Source organism: Podarcis melisellensis (genome assembly GCF_964234715.1).
Source record: "Podarcis melisellensis genome assembly, chromosome: 6".
NCBI classification, from domain to species: Eukaryota; Metazoa; Chordata; class Lepidosauria; order Squamata; family Lacertidae; genus Podarcis; species Podarcis melisellensis.
The window spans coordinates 30,509,762-30,534,676 of record NC_138538.1 but is presented as its reverse complement, the minus strand read 5'-3'; the positions used below and the strand labels follow the sequence as shown (position 1 = coordinate 30,534,676).

At 43.0% G+C, this 24,915-nt stretch overlaps 1 protein-coding gene across 2 annotated transcripts in view; it reads left to right on the top strand.

The window, feature by feature from the left end:
• Nucleotides 1-1,195: 1,195 nt before the first annotated feature.
• The window catches only part of PHF20 (PHD finger protein 20), a 50,031-nt gene continuing 26,311 nt past the window's right edge, over nucleotides 1,196-24,915 (top strand). For both annotated transcript variants that reach the window (XM_081916717.1, XM_081916716.1), the window contains exons 1-5: nucleotides 1,196-1,335; nucleotides 6,999-7,109; nucleotides 21,892-22,063; nucleotides 23,333-23,417; nucleotides 24,246-24,325. In XM_081916717.1, coding sequence (XP_081772843.1) covers nucleotides 7,027-7,109; nucleotides 21,892-22,063; nucleotides 23,333-23,417; nucleotides 24,246-24,325 — 420 coding nt within the window. In that variant the 5' untranslated portion in view covers nucleotides 1,196-1,335; nucleotides 6,999-7,026. The remainder of the gene's footprint in view (nucleotides 1,336-6,998; nucleotides 7,110-21,891; nucleotides 22,064-23,332; nucleotides 23,418-24,245; nucleotides 24,326-24,915) is intronic.

The window sequence follows — 24,915 nt, the reverse complement described above, 5'->3', positions numbered from 1 at the left end:
CTACTTAAGGATGAGATGGAGGTGGCAGAATATACTTTCTCCGCCACCCGTTATCACCTCACAGTAGGCACAGTCATGCCCTTTAGCATGCGCTCAATTGCATTTGTGGCAAGTCTTGCACCATATGTGCTCTAGCTGTCATCTGACCTGCTTCGTTCTTGAAATCTCTGGAGGCAGACATTCTTAATGGGTTACTTACCTCTGCAGGGGAGAGCTGCCAGCTGCTGCTGTAAGACCAAATCTCACGAAATGGTTGGACCATAACAATTAGTTATTTCAAGTCTCTCTCTCTCCCCTCCCCCTGCCTTCCCGATTATACTTCCCATACTTGGAGGCAGTAACTAAATTGAGGGTCTGCCCTGCACAGTTAAAAGTGTGCATGAATCCTCAGTAGGTAGTCAGTCCTGGATAAACAGTTCTAGGTAATAAAAAGAAATGTGGAAGCAGAATCCTGGGGGAAGAGATGCGGAAACTGGACAGGAACAAAGAGTAGCCAGCCATAGTGGGAATGGGATCACCACCTGTTAATTTGTTGCCCATAGGTGCAGTGTCACCTGCAGAACCTCCATCTGTCTCCATGCCTGCTAGTGCCAGTTATCTAATGGGGATGAGGTAATCGCCTCATCTGCCACTGCCTCAGCTCTCTTCATACAAGTATTTATTTAACAGTTTCTTAAATGTAATCAATACAAATCTACATTTTTAGAGCTTTGAATTTCAAGAAAATAATTAAAGTATTTTGGGTCATATACCAGGCAACAACTTTTTTAAAAAAATACATTAATGTGTCAGTAAAGACTTAAAGGGTCATATGTGCTTAATTACATGCTAAATGGAGAAAAAAACATTTGAATGTAGCCCATTAGTTTTTGATGTTTTATGTAGTTAAGAATACTTTTCTCATTCCTAATCCTTTGATAGGTTTACATTACATTACACAGCATTATTTAAAGATAAGGAAATTCAATTCAAGGGGAATCCTTTTATTTTTGCCTTCGAAATTCCACTTTGGGGTTGAGATCAGTGTGTATACCTAGAATTGTTAATACATTTCAGCATTTGGGACTGGGTGTGGGTCAAGGAAGATATTTTCTAAATCTTTGCTCCAGGAATGCTGCCTGTTTTTATAGGAATGTTAAAACCATAGTAGTGATGGTCTTAGCCTTATGTGGCAATTGCCTTTTCTTACCTGCAGGTGTGTTTTTCAGCGCAGCCTGGCTGTGGCCATCCACTTGCAAGGGATCCTAATTGTGTCAGGCATCATGGACATTCACCACTCCTACTTTGGACTGACCAATTCTGATGAGGGCATGCAAATTGCGGGGGGTGAACTGGGTGAGATTTTATTTGTTCTTGCCATTACTTATGGTATGATGCACAACACATGTTGCCACTGAGTATTTATGATTATATTACTTATCTCAGTGTATCTCAAACTTCTTTATTTTATTGTGCCATGTAGCTCTGTAAACCTACTCCAGTAATGTGTGCTACATGTGATGTGTGGAGAATCTCGTAAACAGTTGTGTTCATTCTGCTGCTTCATTAGTATATGTTTGCTACTAATCAAATATTGCTATTAGAGAAGAATATGCTTCCTAAAGTTCCACACCAGGCCCCCTATCTATCTTAGCAACCTTCTTCTCTGATAAGAGTGGTATGATGAGATAGTGGGGATGCAGTCACTCTTACAAACTCAGTGTGCATCCAGTGAGTGATGTCTGCCAGAAGGCATTCAGCCCACAAACCTTGGCTAGTGAAAGGAGAAAGATTCCATATCTTCAGTGATACTATCTTGCCTTTGAATGTTTTACCCCATTCAGGTGTTCTGTCTCTTCCACCCTCCAATTTGAGAACCACTGATATACTAATAAAACAGAAATCATAATCATCATGAAATAAGTATTATCACTGATTTATTAATTGGTTAACCACCATCTCAAAGCAATTTGCCCATAAGGTGTATGACTAATATAAATATAAATTGGACCAATATATCACTAGGCACATTCATCAGAAAAAGTATAGTATACAGTGGTACCTCTGGTTACGAACTTAATTCGTTTCGGAGGTCCATTCTTAACATGAAACCATAATTATCCTGAGCTGCGCTTTTGCCAATGGGGCCTCTCACTGCACGCGTGCCACCGGGATGCGCTCACATCCCAGGGGCAAAGTTCACTACCAGAAGCAACTATTTCCGGGGTAGCGGAGCTTGTTACCTGAAGCGTTTGCAAGGAGGATGGTACGTAACACGAGGTTCCACTGTAGTATAGTAAAAGCACATTATGTAATTACTTCAGTGACAAAATGGTGGAGTGAGTGGGAATGAAGGCATGCAGAAACATTGTAGGACATTGATATGCTCCAATTCATAAACCACCATGAAATTTTACAGCCAAACTTGAAAATACCCAGTTTCATACAGTGGTACTAAGCACAGTTAATGCTAATCATATAAAAAGGTCCCTTCATAACTGCACTTAAGACTGTATTTCCAAACCCTGGTCAGCATTAATCATGGCAAATATCAGTACAGATGCAATGATAACCTACAGTTAAGTGAACAAGAGAAAAAGTAGGAAAACCTGTGCCAAAAAGTGGAGGAGAAAGAGGGCAGTTTGTGTATTCCCAAGCATGGGTCACTTCCACCTGCAGTTTAGGGAGCTAGTATTATATCTACTGGGCCCCATAATGTCTACCACACATTAACATGAGTAAACTAGCAGGAGCAGTTAATATGAAAAATAGTGTGATCATCTGTGGTTTCTTTAAATCTGTAAATCATTACTGCAGTATAAAACCATTCTTTTTTAACCTGGCACTTGGAGTCCGTGGCTGCTTGTCAAGAACAGAGCTTGATGTGCAGGTACTATCCCTCTCTCTTGGATTGGTCTTCAGACAGAGACATAGTATTACAGACATTCTGTGCATTGTGGAAATGGAACATAAAGGTTATGAGTGCTGAATCTTTTCCAGGCCGGATACAGCAAAGGAAATAGAATATGCAGTTGTATGGAAGCATGATTATTATCATAGAATCGGTTTAGGGTGTTGAAGAACAGAATTGGAATCTAGAGACAGGCCTTTGGTGAGACCAGGAACAAAGTGCAAGGAGGAATAAATAAAATGAATAATGCAGGATGATAATAGTCCAATAATAAACTGACTTGACCAAAGTCAGTTGGATATAGTCAGTTCCATTGTGGGAGGAAATAGCCTTTGGACTCCAGTAATAAAGCATAGCTGCCCATAGCCAAATGCTAGCCTTGGTGCATGTCCTGAACTCACCTGCCTGTGGTATGTTCAAGCTCAACATGACAGAATAAATAAAATGCAGTGTTCTTGAAAACTAGGTTACTTTTCAGTGCTATTAAGAAGTTGGTGGTGGAAAGCACTTATCTGGTGGGAAAGTCACTAATATGAGCAGCTCAGCATTCTGTAATACATTTAATTGCATCTACATATTAAATGTCTTAAAGCTTTTGGGGGAAAAGTAGTTTCTGTTTGAGGGAGAACCACCTAGGAAGTGGAGACCACACATTTTAAGCATATTATGCCCTGTGCATGAGGATTCAGCACACACTCAATTCACACAGATGGTTTAAAATGTATTCAGGCTCCTTCATCCATTCAGTTGGAAAGCCCGTGAAGGCTTTTGATTTATCTCGGAATTATATTCCACCGGTGAGGTGTCATGGTCCCTTTGGTGACTATTGGATTAGCTGCTTTGGGTTACAGCCTTTGGCTAGGCACTACATGCAAAGGGGACTTAGGAGACCTTAAACTTATTTTTTTAAAAATACTCGCTGCTTATGTACCTGATAGCCGCTACTGGAGGCCTGCTTGACAGTTTCTGTACAGTAGTTCTTGCTAATAGTGCTCAGTAGGCTTAGAAATTTAGGCAGTTATTTCTTTGGCCTAAAGACAAATTTTTTAGTAACCGACCCTGAACCAAAAAGAGAACAGGATAGATAGAAATATCAGTCACACCCTTTTTCTCTCACACGAAATCTGTTCCTTGCCCGGCTCTGTCAAAGCTTTCCTGTCCCTTCATTCATTTTTCCCATATGCAGAGCTGAGCTAAGTTGCTACATATCTTTGTCTATGCCTTCTGGGCCCAGAATCCAGTGGCACAGATGGACAAGACTTCCTTTCTTTCGTGTTATATATTGAATACATAGTATTGTATTAAGGGAGAAACCCTGTCTGCCTGGTTTACAAAGAGGTGGGCGAAATTATACCTTGTACAGGTGTCTAATAGGTTGGTTTTCTGGGTAAGAAACAGTAGGACACTCTGCAGCTGTTGACTGGAGCTAGTTGCCAGCATCTTGCTCTGCATGCCTAGCTTTAAGGTTTGCTTTACATACTGGCTTTTCAAGTCAGAGAAGGCAGGCACATGGTTATGAATGTCCCATTCTAGTGTGTTCCACAGTAGCAGGATTGGCTATCCACATAGACCTCTTTTGATAGTTTGTAGCTTGTGTGTTTGTGCATGTGTGAGGGAGGGAGAGAGAGAATGCGCACTGCAAGACCAATAAAATAAGCTGACGTGTAAAATTATGGAATCTTGTTTTGAATCTTTCATACCTTTTTGTCTGATAAAACATAGTGTTCATCAAAGTGCTGATCTGGCAGGCAAAATACAGTTACCACAAATAATTGTGCTAACCAAGACCAGATTTTCACCAGCAACACATTACAGAAGGTGAAACCTTAGCAGTGTGTGTGTCTGTCTGTCTGTCTGTCTGTCTATTAGTCTTCTATTTCTGCCTAAAGTGGGAACAAATTACATTCAATAAATATGTATTTGGTTGCATCACTGCACCATATAGGCCTTGGGTAGGGGTCCAGTTTCAGTAGCTTATGGAAGCCTCAATTCTCTTTTCGGTTGTGCAGCTATTTAGGAGAAGAGGGTGTCATTCTTTATCACATGTTTAGTAGAGGTCTTCAAGTTATATTTTAGCTCATGGTTCCATATGTCTCAGTATTTTTTTTCTTTAGATGTGCAGAGAAGGCTAAGCAGGATCATGTTTGCATTGCATTTAAGATGGGAGATGTGTTGCCACTCTTCAGTTGTATTAAGACACTCTACTCAGTGTGTGTCTCATCACTTGCTGGTATGCATGACAAGACAAAGTCCAGCCCTCCTCTGCTTGGACGTGGATGGCGAGTAGGGATTGTCCCTGATGTTGGACTGTACAGGAAGCACAGCCCAGCTATGGGGAAGATCCCTGTCACACCAGGGCTGCTATTCTTGGTGCTGGGGTGTCCAGAAAAGCCTACCACCATTAGTTCAGAGCCTACCACCTTTAGTTCAGAGCTTGATGGGTGGCGATGTTCCCTACACCTGTGTTGGGCTTACTGATCTGCGTGCCTCTAAAGCCTTTCAAAGGCACTGCATGAGTAGAATGACTTCTGTTAGTGCGATGGGACGTTCCCTATCTTCTTCCTCCTGCACCCCCAACCTTCTGAAGCAGATTTGGGTGGTATGGGGAGCACAGGGGAAAATCTGTTACATGAGCAGTCTTTCCACCCACACAGTGACTTCATTGGATTCAGCGGGTTTGGCAGGCTACTGACAACTGCAAATTTTGGCTTGTCTCGTTGTGTATAGGATTTGTTATTGTAGTCCAATTGTTATGTTGTTGACAGAGCCATGTAAACCAGCAAAACCTTTTTTTTAATAGTTGAAACATTGTTAATGCCCACTGCTTCTTGGTAGCTCACATTTATAGCACCTCAAATTTCAGCAGAAAATTGTAGTTTACTTCACAATAGCATTTTAAAATTATGATTTTAAGCTGTGCATCAAACTTAGAACTGAAAATAAAAGCAACTTTAGGAGTCAACAAATGTTCTAGTTTCCAGGGTGTGTGTGTATGTGTGAAAGCTTTTAGAAAAAGGCGCTGCAGTTCTATTGTAATGTCTAAAACAGAAGTCACTAAGAGCCACCATGTTGAGGCTGTTTCATTTTGCAAATGATTTTCATGTTCTAGATCAGTGGTGTGCATGTTCCAGATCACTGTTCCAGAACAGTGCTTTTATATGCCACTGTTCATTAGTTTGAGACTTACAGTGTTAATGAAGGAGTTGATCAATCACAAAGCAACCTTAACAAAATTGCAGCAGTAAAAGCCTGTAGTGCTGTTAGCATGAACTTGAAGCAAAATGTGCAAGAACAAAGGCATTGCAGAAAAGATAATACAGTATATATTTAGTAGTGTATATCAGATAGCCCAGATAATCCAGTAGCGTCTGTTCAGTTCTCTGTAATACACTACATGCACTAAATCTAAGATTCCTGTACTGTGTAAAAGCTAGCACTGTTCAGTGCATCATATCTGTAAACTTGCAGGACTGAAATTAAGGACCTCTTCAGACAATGCATCAGCTTTGTGGTTACTCAAAATTTGTTCTGCATGATACCTGGTCCATATGGCAAGGATTGTTGTTGGTTTTTTTAAAAAAATACATACTATTAGAGAAACATTTAGAGATGACAATCCAGGTGGTAAGCAGTTGCATGAAACAACATGTTACGTGGCAACAACACAGTAAACTCGAAAGGTGGTGGCCATAGCACATGGATCAAATTGTAGACAGGTAGCACTGGAAACAACAAACAGTGATGTACAAAACTGTGCCGAATTATCAATAAAAGATTGACCACAAAGAATTTCATTTGAGAAGCATTACAGATATGTTGGTACCTGAACACCGGAGGGAGCCCCTCAACAATGATAGTGTTTCCACAGTACACCCAGGTGCTCAACTTTGACATCCAGAGATGAGTTTTAGTAAGATCTGGGGTATACAAAGCCAGTCTTTGTAATGAAGAGACTATATATTTAAAGGCACTCTTTTCAACATACAGTATAAAGAATGCAAAGAAAACTTACATAATTGAAGCTGTGGAATATGAATTATTTTAACTAATTAGACAGATTAGCAATTGACACAGGTTCTGGTGATTGATATTTAATTGCATTTTTCAGGGGAATAAAAGCAGCGGCTTATAACAAAATGAGAAAACATCCACCAAACAGAAGAGGTATCAGCTTTGAAGTGGGAGCCCAGTTGGAAGCCCGAGACAGATTAAAAAACTGGTATTTCTTATTTCATGATAAAACTTGGATACATTTTTGTGATGCTGTCACATTGTGCTACAAACAGGGAGTCAAACCAACAAAAGTTCCAGTTCAGGTCTGGTTCTGATTCAACTGCAATCAGACCAGAAGCATTTCAGTAACTGGTTCAGAGTATCCGAACCACCTCGTCTTGTTCTACTTTATGTGAGAAAACGTAAATGGTGGTTCACATATATGATAAGGTGATTAGTATCAACGTGATAATTATCCTAATGTCAGTAATACAAAATGTTTAAATATATTGTACAGATGCAGCTATTTATCTGACAATCTTTATGTCACATTGTAAAAGTAGAAAGTTTCAAAAACTTAAAGGCCTAGTTTGGATGTAATGGTATTGTGCACTGAACTTTAGTATTCCTATCTTCCCTTCGTTTACACACTCAGCTTGGGAAAAAACTGCCTGGTTAATTCACAGTTTATGTGATATCTAAATCAGAAAAATAGTTTAATCTCTGCCTGCAAACTCTATTGGCTGCATTTGTACACAGTGCTAAAATATTGTTTAGCAGTACTATATGCACTAGCTGGAGTGAGTCAGAGCAGAGGTTCATGCTCCCACACTTCCTTCATTTCTTCTTCATTGACCAGGAAAAGGACATTTACTTTCCATAATCTGGTTTATTACAAATGCTGGCAAAAGTCCTGACTGCATTGACAGTGGGGAAGCACTCAAGCCTAAGGCCTTCCTCAATACTTTTACAGCTTGTTCTTTTAGCAGGAAACCATGATTTTAGCATTGCATTCTTCTCAATATTAGTTCTGTGAATGCATTAGTAGTTTATTATAATTCTTTGTTTTTGGAGTCAGTAAGTGCTATCTTTTCAGTTTTTAGTCAAACCCTTATTCCAAACTAATAACCTGCCCTTTTTTCTGATTGTGTTCTCATTCTTGTTTTAAACAGTGATGTGGGACAGGATATTTTCGGTAATGGAAAAAATTGCATTGCTATGTTTTTCCACATGAAAAAAAGACCCATTTCTAAAACTGCATTGTTTCATAAAATTAATTTGTAAAAATAATGACTGGATAAAAATAACTAGTCAAATGAATTGTTCCCCTCAAAGTGTGCATGCAGATATAGCACTGAGTATGCTAAAACTGAGCATTTTAACCATTTTCAGTGCCTTCATTGTCCACCTTAAAATTTGAGGAAGCATATGTTACCTAATTGTAATGTCAATATTGATAAGTGTTTCATTAAAAAATAGTACAGCTTTGCATTCACTTGAATATAACATCAAACATTTCAGTTCAGATACTTTTGGCTGTTTAGGAAATGAGATATTTATTTGGCACATAATATTAGCATAGTATTCTTTAATAAAAATGATAAATAGATAAAAATGACATTTTAAAATAATTTTTTTAAAATAAATAGAGCAGAAATTATAAATTTGATCACAGTGGATCACAGTTGAATTAGGGGGATAATAAAAGTTTGCAGACAGCTAACATCACCAATGATTATGTAGGTTCTGATTATGCTGGGTTTTCAGTTTTTTTTAAAAAGGGTTCGGTTTGACTCCCTGACATTAACTTTGTTCTGATTGCAAATGTTCATATAGTATTTATTGATTTTGCTCCCCTCACCTAATGTCTGCTGATCTGTAATACAGTGCAATCCTATACATGTCTACTCAGAAGTAAGTCTCATTGAGCCTAATGGTGCTTACTCCCAGGTAAGTGGGTATAGGATTGCAGCCTTTGTGTTAAATCTGTTGTGAAGTTGGTACAGGGTTCAGCCTGAGTTTCCTGCACAAAGAACACCCATCTGCACTTTCTTGAAAAATAATCTCTGATTCAGGATCTGGAATCTCCATGACTATTCAGAGTAGACAGTACTAGACTACATGGACAAATAGCCTGATCTGGCGTGAGGCTGTTTCCTAAGCCACAGTGAGACCTTCTGCTTTACACCATTTTGTTACTACAGTATTACTGTTTTTGAGGTGCCAAGTGTAAGGGATCTAGGAAGAGGCTCTAAAAAAGACATTTGAGTCAACAAGTCGATCATTTGGGGATTGCCTTCTCCCATGTCATCCTAGTCGCTCTCTAAGATCAGAAGGAATGGTTCTTCTCTGTGTCTTTCCTAGAGTGGAAGCACAACCGAGTGGGACAAGAGAAGAGGCCTCTAAATAACTGGTATCATGGGATGCTTTGCCTTGTGAAATGTGGTTGGATCTCTCCCTTGATGTTTTTTGTTTGCAGGCTATTGAAGACCATTTCATTGTGACCTTTTATTTTATGACACATATATGGATATATTCTGATCTTTTTTTTTTTTGTTATTTTATGCTATTTTTATGGAAGCATTATGTTTTATATGTTGTAAACAGCCGTGAACGGTGTATTTACTCTAGAAGGGAGCATCCTCTAATCAATAAATTATAAAAAAGAACAATATGGGTAGGGTATATCCCATTCCCCTGAGGTATAGTGTCCATACTCTTCAATACCCTGCACCTTGAAATGAAGGACCCCTGTCAAGTGGCTGAAATAAAAACTTTGATCATGAGGAATGCTTTAAAAGGGGGTGAACTAGTGCATTACTTTTTCATTCTGACTTTATGGAGGTTGAAAGTAGAATGTGATATTGTAATTATTATCTGGGCGGCTTCAAACAAAAATTAAAAATACATTAAAATGTCACACATTAAAAACCAATAATAATAATAATTTATTATTTGTACTGTTCTGAATTGATAAGTAGAACTTTGTTTTGTGTTATATGAATAGAGAATACTGGAAAGTTCGCTTTTTGACGTTGCTTCTTGAGGACCCACCATGTATAGGAAAACTGAAAATCAATCCTTTTTAAGAGACTGAGCTGAACCATGACACTGCAGAACACTGATACTAGACATTTGTATAGAAAGGACAGCTACACATTTCATTTTAAATCATTCTGTCTCTCTTGGGTTAATGTATTATGGAAACATGCTTTCATGAGAACTTGTTTTGGCTAGATCAAGGCTATAGCAAATGACGTATCTAAAACGATGCATTCTGGACAGTTTGCAGTCTGCTGAAGATGAGGGTTGGTAGCATTGGAAGTTTATAAAAAAATAAGAGTTTATTTTTGAAATGTTTCAATGAATGAACTAGTGTCACTAGTTTGGTCACTGAAGATAATGTACGCCACTTAGAAATTTGAATAATGAAGTGGTATACAAATGTCTTAAATTTATTTGTTAAATTTATTGATCACTTTTTTTAGCAAAGGACCACAAAGTGACTTACATTGTATAAACAAACACATACATTAAACCAGGCATGAAAGAAAAACCAAGAAAAACAATCCTATTTTTAAAGGTAGGATTAAAAGTTCCCCATCCACTAAAGGGGACCACAGATAATTAAGAGCAAAGCCCTGGTGAAATTTTATTTTATTTTATTTTATTTTATTTGGTGTCTACATCTATACAAGGATGATGCCAGGTGAGCCACCCCCAAGGAGAGTATTCTAAGCACAAGGAGTCACCACTGAAAAGCACTGCTCTAATGTTGCCACCCTTCAGACCTCCTGAGGAGGGGCACACACAAAGAAGGGCTTCAGATGATGGTTGCAGGGTCGAGGTTGGTTCATATGAGGAGGGGTTGTCCTTGATGCATTGAGGTCCTTAGCTGCATAAAGCTTTATAGGTCAAAACCATCATTTGAATTGGACCTGGAATCTAATTGGTAGCCAGTGCAGTTTGGCCAGGATTAGGGTTAACTGCCTAGAGTCTCTTGCCCTAAGCAACCTGGCCATTGAATTCTTTACCAGCTGTAAATAATAAAATAATCAGCTCAGACCAAGGGCTCCTAATACATTAGGGAGCTCAGATATGCATATGAGACTGCATGTATAAGCTAGTGGGTCACTGTTGCATAACGATACAAACCTACTTGTAGATGAGCTTTTTCTGTCTATGCATGTATGAGTGTGTTGATTTTATCTATTCTTGCTGCCTATGTGCTGCTTACCTTTTCATTTGTTATTTAAAATATCTGAACAACTAGAAACATAATACTGAACAGCTAGTTAATTATAGTTTCCTTGACAGTAGGCCTTATAAACAGAAACCTCTTGAATAAACACTCCATTGCACATAATGTGCAAGTAAAATACAACAATACTGAGTTGCGAGAGAAAATTGTAGCTTGTTAGGCAGATGCTGGTGTTATGTCATTCTCCTTGCAAGTATAGATGGGGGTGTGTATAATCAGTATATTTCACATAACCCTAGTTGTTTTCAGGAGCTAAGCTTTCTTGATGCAGTAGCAACACAGCAAGAATTGTATTAGACTTCATGATAATTGGCGGCAGAAGGTGGGTTGCCGTTGTCAAGTTATAAAGCAACCTGGTCTGCCCCTTATTGAACTTGAGTTTATATGCAAAACTGTGATTCTAGGTTTGAAAAGAACAGCATTAACTTTTCTGAGAATTGTAAACTTAGTAAACACTTGACTAAAGAATGATTTCTTGGGAAAGTGGGACCTGTGTGTATCATTCTGCGCTGGTGTTTCCTCCCCCCCTCAATTACCAATGCAGTGTCCTCAATTTCTGTTGGACTCCCAACTTCCATAAGTGCTAATTGACTAGGGCTCATGGGAGTTGTAGTCCAATGACAGTTGGGGCGTGTCATATTGATTATTCCTGGTTTTAGGCATTTGAGTCTAATGTAGCCTATAGGCTTTTGAAGAAGAATGTAGATATTACTATAGCAAAATACAGGTTTGGAGCATGAAATAAAATTAGTTCAGAAGTGTTAGATGAGAAGTTGTATTATTAGAATTAGTTTTAAATTACTATATTAAGTATACAAGAACTTTAGTCCTTAAGAAGTTGAAAATGATTGGTGGTTATAGCCGATGTGCTATTGTATAGAATTCTATGGTTGTTAGGGTATTCTTGCTATTGGGTCCAGTTTAGAGATAGGACTTCTAAGACAGGTAATTAATGGTGAGCAAGGAGTGGTAGAAGAAGAAATGACATAAATGACGTAGGATTGCTAACCATTGATAAGTAGGGTTTTCTTTTGTTTTTTGGCTATGCTCTGGAAGTATGTTAGCCCAAGCTGATGCCTTCCAGATATTGTTGGTCTACAACTTCCATCATCTCCAACCATTGGTCAAGTTGGCTGAGATTGTTAACAGTTATCCAAAGCATTTGGAGGACACCAGGTTGGAGAAAGCTGCTGTATCTGATACTGATGTTTAGTCAAGGATTTGTAATGTTCAGAACTTGTTTTTTCAATTCCTAATTCTGAGAGGAAACTGATCTGCCAGTATATCAAAGTAAAGATACAAGGAGGGGGGAAAGTATTTGATCCCCTGCTAAATTTGCTTGTTTGCCCTCTGACGAAGAAAAGACCAGTCCATAATTTTAATGGTAGGTTTATTGTAGCTGTGAGAGACAGAATAACAACAGGAAAACCCCCAGAAACACAGAAGACAAAAGTCAGAGATTGATGTGCATTATAATCAGTGAACGGGACGCGGGTGGCGCTGTGGGTAAAAGCCTCAGCGCCTAGGGCTTGCCGATCGAAAGGTCGGTGGTTCGAATCCCCGCGGCGGGGTGCGCTCCCGTTTCTCGGTCCCAGCGCCTGCCAACCTAGCAGTTCGAAAGCACCCCCGGGTGCAAGTAGATAAATAGGGACCGCTTACTGGCGGGAAGGTAAACGGCGTTTCCGTGTGCTGCGCTGGCTCGCCAGATGCAGCTTTGTCACGCTGGCCACGTGACCCGGAAGTGTCTCCAGACAGCGCTGGCCCCCGGCCTCTTGAGTGAGATGGGCGCACAACCCTAGAGTCGGACACGACTGGCCCGTACGGGCAGGGGTACCTTTACCTTTACTTTACTATAATCAGTGAAATAAGTATTTGATGCCCTATCAACCAGCCAGATGTCAGGTTACCTGGTATGTTCACTGTATGTAACGAGCTGAGATTAGAACGACTCTCCTGCAAGTGGGGAGGGGTTGTGGGTGGGATCCGATCCCCGCCTCAAGCAGGGGGCGTTAGTCCCCTGCCACCCACTCACCTGGCTGGCGCACCACGCCCACAGGTAAGCACCCAATCGGGCAGCTTGGAGGGGCGTGGTTTGCAGTTTAACTTACTGCTGCGCCAGCCATTCTGCCTCATTTTCCGCCTTCCCGTCGCGAGTCAACACGTTCCAGGTCATCCTCCTGCTCCTGCTCAGTAGCAATCATCACCCCTTTAATCATCTGCAGTTCACTGCTAGGTTTGGAGAAGGGCCTCTGGGTTTTATCCATATCTTTTCCTTCAGGGCTTTCTGTGCCTGCTTCTTTCCTCTTTGCTATACCCAGCTTCTTTGTCCCATTCTCCTGTTTGTCTCTAGAATATTTTTTGGTGCGCAGATTCCCTTATCACTCACGCTCGGCTTCAGTACACTCCTTTAAACCGGGCTATCGCCGCCCCCCCCCTTATTTTGGCAGTTAGGCATTGGAATGTGTTTGTGGTGTGTGAAAGGGCTAGGTGTGGCCATTGCCTACGCCTTCAATTTTTGGGTATTCCGTTAAAGGAATCCGGCGGTCGTGGATCCTGTCCAATGCCTGTGTGACAGGGGGCCATGGCACGACCCTCGGTGACATCAGGGGAGAGCTTATAGTCGGATTAGCATCAACAGGCTCCACCAACTGGTGAATAAACCCCCCTTTTAGACTCACCCCTCTCCAAGTGGGTGGAGTCAAGTGACGTGATCCAATGCCTAAGCCAATACCTTTCACTTGCTGTACTCAATAAAGTTGTGGCCTTTTCTTGCCCATTAACCTTATATTACGTGTCCGTGTGTCTTCATTCCACTAAGCGGGGATCAGGTCCTCGAACCACAAGCACCTGCTGTAAGGGAGAGGTCTTACCTGTAATCCCAGCTCATTACAGTACCTGTACAAAAAAAAAACTTATTGACAGAAGCAATCAATCTAGCAGATTCCAAAGTAGTCACCATGACCAGGACCAAAGAGCTGTCCAAGGATGTCAGGGACAGGATTGTAGACCTGCACAAGGCTGGACTGGGCTACAAGACTATTGCCAAGCAGCTTGGTGAGAAGATGACAACAGTTGGTGCAATAATTCGCAAATGGAAGAAACACAAAATAACTGTCAACCTCCCTCAGTCTGGGGCTCCATGCAGGATCTCATCTCGTGGAGTTGCAATTATCATGAGAACGGTGATGAAGCAGCCCAGAACTACACAGGGGGAACTTGTCAATGATCTCAGGGCAGCTGGGACCATAGTCACCATGAAAACAGTTGGGCAAATTTAGCAGGGGATCAAATACTTCCCCCCTTCACTGTAGGAAATAGGTTTTTAAATTTTTTTTGCTGCAGTTATATACAGTATAGGCTTCTAGGCAATTTCACAAGTTTTAAACAAGGGAACTTGTCCTAAATTTTAATATAGATGTGATTGCAATTGTATAATACAAAGAAAGAACATATTCACATGCCATTTTGTTCTGTACTTTGTGACTAAACAATCTAAATATGTAGGATATGAACATCATGCACTTTATTTAACATTCTAGTAGCATGATCTAGTAGCAAGAGATCAGATGTGCTTTAGAAGCGTCACCATCTGCTTCCACTGGTGAACTTTCTCCCCTTTCTGTCTGTCCTCATAATTTATTCTGAACAAACTTCTGCTTTGAGATAAAAAATTGCCAGAACCATCTCCCAAGCTAAGGTGGTTTTTGGTCGTCTCATCTGATATCAGTAGGGGATGATGAAAATGTTCTCTGCTTGAAGAGGGATTGATTACCATATTTTTCGTCCTATAGGGCGCACCGGCCCATAGGACGCACCTCGGGTTTTTTTTGGGGGGGGGGAATGAATTAAAAAAATTATTCCCCCCCCCAGCAGCGGCTGCCGCCCCAAGCCTTGCACACACCTGCCCGAAGCACGGGGCACCCTCCGGAGGGCTCCGCGTGCTTCGGGCGGCAGGCTGCCTCCCCAAGCCTCGCACGCCTGGCGGGACCTCCCGCCGGGCGCGCAAGGCTTGCGGACACTCGCCGGGGCTGCAGGCTGCTGCCCACAAGCCTTGTGAGCCCGCAGGAACTCCCACCGGGCTTGCAAGGCTTGCGGATAGCTTCCTGAAGCGTGGAGAGCGAGAGGGGTCAGTGCGCATCGATGCCTCTTGCCCTCTAGGCTTCAGCAAAAGCCTGCATTCGCCCCATAGGACGCACACACATTTCCCCTTCATTTTTGGAGGGGAAAAAGTGCGTCCTATAGGGGGAAAAATACGGTAATATGATTTGCTAAAAAGCATCTTGCTCCGTAATGTTTGAGGACCAATCAGGAGGAACTGATTATTCTCTAGGAAAAAGCATATAGGTCTGAGGAGTTCTTCTCAGTTTCTGTACCCACATGATTATTGCACGCTTGAAAATTCCTCAGTTACTTTGTCATATGGGATAAGCTCTTGTTTGTTCCTTTTGGAGTTACCCTTAACAAAAGTGTAGATTGAGCTATTGTAGAGATGTACATGTTGTATGGATCTGTGCTTAGTTTTTAAAATAGACTAATTCTTAACACTACTGAGTGACATTAAGCATTACAAAAGTAGATTTCCTATTCTTCTTTGTCCTCCTTCAGCCCCTTCCCCACCCCATATTTCCACAAGGTCCTGTAACTTTCCAAGACAGATTTGGTGGGTATGCAGTCTGTCTGCCAACACTTGGGAACAATTGGATGTCACCTATCGATAACAGCAGTGTCAGGTCGTGGTGCTGACAAATTAGCATTGCCTATTGTCATCATCGTTAGGATACCAAGCAGCTATTCCTAGGGGTTTTTTTGTTGTTCTCCGATGGCATAAGATTTTTAACTTTCTTTCATATACTGCTGATAGCACCAGCATGGTTGTTTAGCTAGAACATTAGTGTCAGGGAACTGACATCTAAAGCGCCGCAGGTGCAAAGGCTCCCTGAGGTTGAGAGAGCAGTAGCAGCGGAAGAGGGAACCAGTAGAGGGCGAGCAAGAACTCCAAGGGAAAGTGAGTCGGAGGGATGGCTCAGAGACGCTTCAAGCGAAACCAGTGGGGAGGTCTCAGGACCTCCTATAGGGACACCCACACCTCGACGGAAACTGTCACGCCGAGAGGCCAGACGACGTGTTTCCGTTAAGGAGCTTTTATGTTGGAAACGTTTCCGAAAGCAGCCACTTTCGGATTCTACTAGTGATTGACGCAGCCATGCTGGAGGGGCTCCGTCACAGGCAGAGGTTTGAAAACCTGATCAAACTCTGAGGGACTTGCATTTTACGCACAAGCAGCTCATCGTCCCATCACAGCAATCCGAAAGTCACCGAAAGCCAGCTTGTGCAGAGAGAAGCATCATGAGCAACCCAGCCGGAACCGGGGGTGCAGGAGCAGCTGGAGGGGGTCCAAGCCTGGAAGAAAGGTACAGAGCGTTGGAGATCCAGTTGGCGCTGCAAACGGCGAGGCTTGAGGAGAGGAGGGCTCAGGATGCAGAAAAGGGAAAGGAGAAAACCACCCCGCTCGCCAGAAAGGTACCAGGATTGGTGCAGAAATTCGGGGGGGATCCCAGGAACTATCATGCCTTTAGAACAGAGATGCAATACGCTCTAAACTTGCAGTTTGATGACTTCCCCGACGAGGAATCGCGAGTGGCGTATGTGATTGGCCATCTCGAATCCGGGGCGAAAGATTGGGTTAGACCCCTGATGGCAGCGAATAATGAGATCTTAAAGGACACGAGGAAGTTTTTTCGTGCCATGGACCTGATGTTTTCCAGCGATATTGAGCAGGGGGTGGTGCGAAGGCAGTTAATGGCTTGCCAGCAAGGAAGCAGATCTGTCCGTGAGTACTGGACTGAATTTACTATGCTGATTCATAAATTGGGGTGGGACCTATCGGCGGAGCCCATCCAAATGCTTTTCGAAGAGGGGCTTTCTTCAACCGTCAAAGATGAGCTTTCCCGGGGGCCCAGGGCGGAGTCTATGGACCAATTAACCAAATCTGCGCTGGCCATAGGAGCGCGCCAGGAGGCGAGGGCTTTGGAAAGGCGGGAAGGGAAAGGAGACCGTTGGAGGGAGTTCCGCATTCCAGACATTCCAGAGCCATCTTTCCCGCCGGCAGAGCCGATGGAAGTTGGAACAGCGCGGGCGCGCGCAGTTTCAAATCCCAGTGAAGGGCGGAAGAAGGAGGGAAAGAGCGCCAAGAGATGTTATCTCTGCCAACAGCCAGGGCACTTTGCCAGAGTCTGCCCACAAAGAAAGGAATGGCAAGGGATGGCAGGAGCTGTTGGGGGAAAGGAAGAGGAAAGCAAGGAGCAAGTAAAAGCCAACGCCTGGCTGCCACCGTCGGGGCACAGCAGCCAGGCCAAAGAGCAATGAAAGTGCCCATGCCAGAACCTCCCAGACCTGCTTTAGTGATAGAGGTGTTACTAGAACTGCCAAACGGACACCCACTAAAGGTCAAGGCGCTTTTGGATTCAGGCAGCTCCTGTAATTTCATGAGTAAGGAGTTTGCAGCTGAGCACCAGATACAGACCATCCCTTTAAGTAACCCCTTGCAGGTGACTACGATTGACGGCAGAGAGCTGTTGGGGGGAGAAGTTAGCCAACAGACCGTCCCGATGATAATGAGAGTGGCAAGGCACACCGAACAGATAGCGTTTAATGTGGCCATCCTGGGAGGAGCGCCCATCATTTTGGGGATGAGCTGGCTGGCGCTACACGATCCGCTAGTGGGCTGGCATCAGAGGGTGGTCTCCTTTGGGTCAGCGCATTGCCTAGAACACTGCAAGGAGGGGAAGGTCTCGGGAGGAGACAGAGTCACCCTAGCGGGGATGGAAGTGATGGGCAAAGGGAAGGTGCCCCCGCAATACGCAGATCTGAGCAACGTATTCAGCGAAAGGGAAGCAGACAAACTGCCACCGCATAGACCCTTTGACTGTCAAATCAACCTACTCCCAGGGGCCCAACTCCCAGTAGGCAAGCTGTACGCCATGTCAGACAGGGAGATGCAGGAGCTGAGGGAGTTCATTGACAAAAACTTGAAGCGAGGTTTCATCAGAGAGTCCCGAGCGGTGGGGGGCAGCCCAGTGTTTTTTGTGGACAAAAAGAACACAGACAAACCGAGACTGGTGTGTGACTTCAGGGCCCTCAATGCAGTGTCGGAGCCCCTGGCTTTCCCTATGCCCCGAATTGACGACATTTTGACCAGAGTAAGGAAGGGAAAGATTTTTACAAAACTGGACCTGCGGGGGGCGTACAATCTGATACGCATAAGGAAGGGAGATGAATGGAAGACCACCATGTTTACCCCTTTGGGAGCCTTTGAATACCTCGTTATGCCCTTCGGTCTACAAGGGGGCTCCGCCTGTTTTCAAGCTTTTATAAACCACGTTCTGGGACCTTTGCTCTACAAGAACTGTGTGGCCTTTTTAGACGACGTGTTGGTGTATTCGGAAGATGAGGAACAGCATGTGAGGGACGTTCGAGAAGTGTTGGGCAGGCTGCAAGCCAACCAGCTGTGGGTGAAACTGGAGAAGTGCCAGTTTCATACCAAGGAGGTGGAATTCCTGGGGTACCGCTTGTCAGACAAGGGATTGGCCATGGATCCAGGCAAGGTTCAAGCGGTACTGGAATGGAAGACACCGAAGACCAAGAAGGACGTGCAAAGATTCTTGGGGTTTGGGAACTTTTATCGGAAGTTCATCAAGAACTTTGCCCACTTGACGGCGCCCATCACCGACTGCCTCAGCAGCAAGAAGAAATTTGTTTGGACGGTGGAGGCGGATCGAGCCTTTGAAGAACTGAAAAGGGCTTTCGCCTCGGAAGAACAACTTCTGCATGTGGATTTACAAAAACCCATGAGAGTGGAAACAGATGCATCCGACCGGGCTATAGGGGCGGTCCTTCTTCAACCGGGGAGGAGTGCGTCGGAGTGGAGACCGTGTGCATTCTTCTCGCGGAAACTGAATAAGTCCGAGAGGAATTACACGGTGTATGACAGGGAACTACTTGCCATTCACGAAGCATTCCGGAGGTGGAGACATTTATTAATTGGGGCACAACACAAGGTGCAAGTGTGCACCGACCACAAAAATTTAGAGTATTGGAGAACAGCTCGAGTGCTCAACCAACGACAAGTGAGATGGGCACAGGAATTCTCCAAATTTAACTTTGAGATTTGTTATGTGCCAGGCCCAGAAAACGTCAGGGCGGATGCGCTCTCACGCAAACCAGAATATTGGGAAGGGGAGGAGGTGATCGAAGAGAGACATGTCATCCCGGAGGACCGCTGGGTGTGTGGGGCGGCGCTGGTGGGGCAACGGGAACTGGTGGAGGAAACGGAAAATGATGAATATGCCCAGGATAAGCTCAGAGGTCTCAGGGGGGAGGGCGAGAGCCCCGGAGGTTTTGAGGAAAGAAATGGGGCATTGTATTACAAAGGGGCACTGTATATACCCGAAGGTGAATTGAGGGGGAGAGTACTCAAGCAGTTGCATGATAGCCCCACGGCGGGACATTTTGGGCAACACAAAACCATGTGGTTGGTTACCAGGGAATTTTGGTGGCCTAAGGTGAGGGAAGATGTAAGGGAGTATGTAAGAGGGTGTGACCAATGTCAGCGAGCCAAAGGGGAAAGAAGGGCGCCGGCAGGGTTATTAGAACCTTTACCCACACCAGAACGGCCTTGGGAAGCGATATCAATAGATTTTATGACGGATCTGCCAAGGTCCAAGGGGAAAACAGCCATCATGGTAGTAGTAGACCTGTTAACTAAGATGTGCCATTTTGTAGCATGCTCACATGCAGTCACAGCGGAAGAAACGGCGAAGTTGTTTGTGGAACATATCTTTAGGTTGCACGGGGCTCCCTCGAGGGTGATCTCAGATCGAGGCAAACAATTTACTTCCAGGTTCTGGAGGAAGCTCATGAGCTTGCTACACGTGGAAGTTAATTTTTCAACTGCCCGGCACCCTGAAACCAACGGGCAGGCGGAAAGGGCAAATGGCATTCTTCAACAATATCTTAGGTGTTATGTCAATGACAGAGAGAACGATTGGGTCGAAAAGTTGGCGTTGGCAGAATTTGCCTACAATAATGCGGAGAATGTGTCCACAGGGATGAGTCCCTTTTTGGCTAATTACGGGTGTCACCCCAGGGCATTTCCAGGGGAAGGAGGGGAGAGATGGAGCGTTCCAGCGGCTGAACATTTTGTAGAAGAGATGGAAGCCATCCATCAGCAGCTCCAGCTCAACTTAGAAAGGGCCAAGGCACAATATAAGAAGCAGGCAGACAAGAACAGAAGGGAAGGTGAAACCATAAGGGTGGGGGATCAAGTGTGGTTGTCAACCCAAGGGTTGCCGTTCAAAGGGGGTTGTAAGAAACTGAGGCCCAGAAGATTGGGACCCTTTGAGGTGATTCAGCAGGTCAACCCGGTAGCTTTCAAACTCCGATTACCCAACCACATGAAATTGCACCCAGTGTTCCACAGGTCGTTACTGTCACCATACAGGGGGGGACGTGAAGGGGAGCACGTCAGGGGACCAGCCTTGGAAGAGAGGGAACGCCGCAACCATGTAGCGGAAATCCTCGATTCCAGGTGGAAGGGTAATCAGGTGGAGTATTTGGTGGCGTGGGAAGGGGAACCGGAGTCAGAAAACACCTGGGTAAGTGCAGAGGAAGTCAATGACGAGGTTTTAACAGAAACGTTCCACCAAAGGTTCCCGAGGAAACCTCAGCCTATAGCAAGGTTTAGGAGGGAGTATTTCGGCACCACCGATGAGGAAGAGGAAATGGAAGGGTTCGCGGAGTCGGAGTTGGAAGATGGAGTGGACTCTGATGACGAAGAGTACCTAGAGAGTAGGAACAGCAACAAGTGGAAGGAAGTGTTCGCGACGTCGGAAGATGAGGGAGGTTCTTTCAGGGGTTTTACCTCCTCACCGCCAGTAGGAGAGGAGACGGGAGGGGGTGAAGGGGGCCCTGGAGGGGAGGTGGATGTCAGGGAACTGACATCTAAAGCGCCGCAGGTGCAAAGGCTCCCTGAGGTTGAGAGAGCAGTAGCAGCGGAAGAGGGAACCAGTAGAGGGCGAGCAAGAACTCCAAGGGAAAGTGAGTCGGAGGGATGGCTCAGAGACGCTTCAAGCGAAACCAGTGGGGAGGTCTCAGGACCTCCTATAGGGACACCCACACCTCGACGGAAACTGTCACGCCGAGAGGCCAGACGACGTGTTTCCGTTAAGGAGCTTTTATGTTGGAAACGTTTCCGAAAGCAGCCACTTTCGGATTCTACTAGTGATTGACGCAGCCATGCTGGAGGGGCTCCGTCACAGGCAGAGGTTTGAAAACCTGATCAAACTCTGAGGGACTTGCATTTTACGCACAAGCAGCTCATCGTCCCATCACAATTAGTTATGGCGAAAAGTGTAAGGTCTGCACACCAAAAGCATGGATAAAAACCGTGACTGGAAACCATGACTTAAAAATTCAAAAGACACAACCATAAGCACATAAACTGTTGGCTCTTTGTTAATGTTGATTTCAGGTGTTTGTCATATTTCCTAGAAAAAGAAAGCAGTTTTACTTAATAATAAAAAAGCAGCAAGATTAAATTAATCACAAAAAGTTGGAAATTGAAGCTATTTGTATATCATATTCGTATATTTACCAAAATGTATGGCTTTGTAATATAGTTACTCCTTCTTCAAGACAATTATTTCCATTTTTTTGGCAAGAATATTTTAAATTAACTTTCTTTGCATAGGTATCCAGCTCACATTGAAGAAATTGATTATGAGGAAGGAAAAGTGCTAATCCATTTTAAACGCTGGAATCACCGCTATGATGAATGGTTTTGTTGGGACAGTCCTTATTTGCGCCCTTTAGAAAAAATACAGTTAAGGAAAGAAGGATTACATGATGACGAAGGATCTTCTGTAAGTAAAAGCAACCTAAGTTAAAGCTTGACGTCAACCCAATTCTTTGCAAACTTGTGAATACAGATTTAATTGTTTTTTATAAATATTATTGGTATAATTAAAAAAGAAACTTGCATACTATTTCTTCTTAGCTGGGGTGGGATAGAAAAAATGATAAATGAAATATGGTAACCTTGGGCAACATTGCTGTTTATAGACATGTTGTTTGTCACTGTAAGGCATGGGTGGGCAGTCCATGGACCTATTTGGGCCCAACACAGATGCCAATGTAGCCCTCAAGGCTTCGCCCCTCCAAACCACACCCACATGCCCCACACCTGACTTCAAATGTGACATCAGGTGTGGGGCAGAAAAGCAAGTGGGTATAAGTCAATGCCTGTTTGTTTATAAGCAGGGTTTGCAGGTGTCACCAACAGTGAGACCTCCACTGAGAACTTCTCTGAAGGCTCTTGCTGTGATCCCTTTTGAAATCTATTCGCATGTGCAGATGGACATATTTTCTCTACAGTCCCTCCCACCTGTTACTGTTGACCCACAGGGGATGAAGGAGTTAGAGATGCAGCCCATTTACCTGATTGGTTCTCCACACCTGCTGTGAAGTTTGCTTTACAGTGCAGTCTGGTGGGCCAGATTTCTTACCCCAAATCCATGTGGTCCAATTTGATAGGTGGATGTCACAGTAACATCATGCGATGAATCACTTGAAGTTCCAACAATCAGCTGATAAGCCGTGCTTCAAAGCACTTTTGAACTCCTGCCAATCAGGTGATTGGCAACATTTCAGAAGACCCCTTTGGCCCTGTCTGGTCACCTTTTTACTTTCCCGTATATGGCATTGTGTATGATGTAGGTGATTGGCATGTGGGTGTGGTTTAGCTAAAGTGGCCTGTTGGCTTTAATTAGGCCTGCAGAGGTTCTACTCTTGCTTACTCAGAAGTAATTCCCTCCGACTTCAGTGAAGTTTACTCCCAGATATGTGGGTATAGGATTGTATCCTTATTATTGTCATTTTTCATGGCAATTTCCCATTTTTTATACAAATAACACACTCTTCTGCACCCAAGTGTTCAATAATCTTGCTGTTTATGATGATCACCCTGCCTTGACAGCCCCATAGGCTGAGTACAATTATTAAAATCGTTTGTAAAATAATTGGTGGGGAAGTCTGCTGCAGGAATGTTTTGTTTACTGCATAGATTATTTTATTATTGCTATGATGCAGCAGTGTATCCTGAACACTCACTTCTCTATGTTTTAATTTTTTAGGGATTTCATATAAATGACCAAGTGTTGGCTTGCTGGTCTGATTGTCGTTTTTATCCAGCCAAAGTTACTTCTGTTAACAAGGATGGTAAGGCATAATTGTTAATTTCAGAGTACACTGTAGAGATACATCCTTTATGACTGCTTTCAGAAGTCGTCTTGAAAATGAGTAGCTGCTGTATATGTTCCGTGCTATTCCCAATTTTTATGACCACTGCTTATGAATGTTATGAATATTTGAATTGGTATGAACACTAATTATGTGAGAGTGAAAAGGTAATGTGAGACAATTTTGTGGATTAATTTCTAGTAGTATGGGCATGTGTAAGTTCCATTCGTTTGGATCCAGACATTTCTTTTGGTGGAAGAAGGGTGTGGAGGCAACTTCTCAGATTCCCCCCTGCAGCTCCTTATGCTCTCTCAAAACCTGCTCTGGAGATTGGGTGAATTCTCAAGAAAAAGAGGTTTTTGGTTAAAATTGCCCCTACCACCTTTTACCTACAAGAGCAAAGGTGTCCATGGAATGAAGGAGCCTTTCTGTTTATAGAAAGCTAAGTTTCACTGCAATGCAATAGCTTTTCGTATTTATTTCCACTCGATGGAAATAAAAGCTATTAAGCAGATTTGAAATCTCAACATTTTCCTTTGTAAAAATAGAATTTATTGCAATCAAACCCAGTTTTTCACAGTGATGGAAACTTGGGATCTGGAACTTCTGAAGATTGCTTTTACCCCACTCTTGCCTATTGCCCATGATATCTGAGGTTGATTGAGTTGTAATTCAAAACACCTGAAGGACACCAGGTTGGGGAAGACTACTCTTACGTGTGAATCACTTTGTGTTTATGCTTTGAGTAATTAGCACACTGTAGAGTTGCTGCTTCAGTTTATAAGCGGAGTTTCTTTTAAATTTCAGGTACTTACACTGTAAAATTTTATGATGGTGTAATTCAGACAGTCAAGAATATACACGTCAAAGCTTTTTCCAAAGATCAGGTATGAAACTTACTTTTATATTTTGATTTGGTTAAACTGATTTGAGGCCAGAACATAAATTACAGGGTTGTTAATTCATGTGTTTTATTAGTGGACATACAGTCTAAGATGTAGGGATGAAGTGGATTCTGGTTCATACAACATCTTGGATTAAATCTACACATTTTGCCTACTGAGGACCCATGCACAGATCAGAACATGGATCTCAGATTAAACAGCATGATTGTTTCATGAATCTGTGCATATGTTTGCACTGTATTTACAAGATTGTCCAAGAGGAGCTTTTCCCTACAGTGTCCTTCCGCATAGTCTTTTTATTTTTATTTTTTTCATGTTTTAATATAATTTTTATTAAGTTTATAATATACAAAATTCAAATTCCAAATACATATTTCCATAAATCTAGTGGACTCCCCCCCTCTTCCGGACTCTGCATTCTCTGTAAAACCAAAACCTCAGCAATTTGTTGACTTATTTTAAACATAATAATATATCTTCCATTTTATCGTGATATCTGGTCTCTAGACATTTCAATCCGAACCCATTAATTTTTAGTTTCAACACAATAAAATTATTTCATTACACCACTT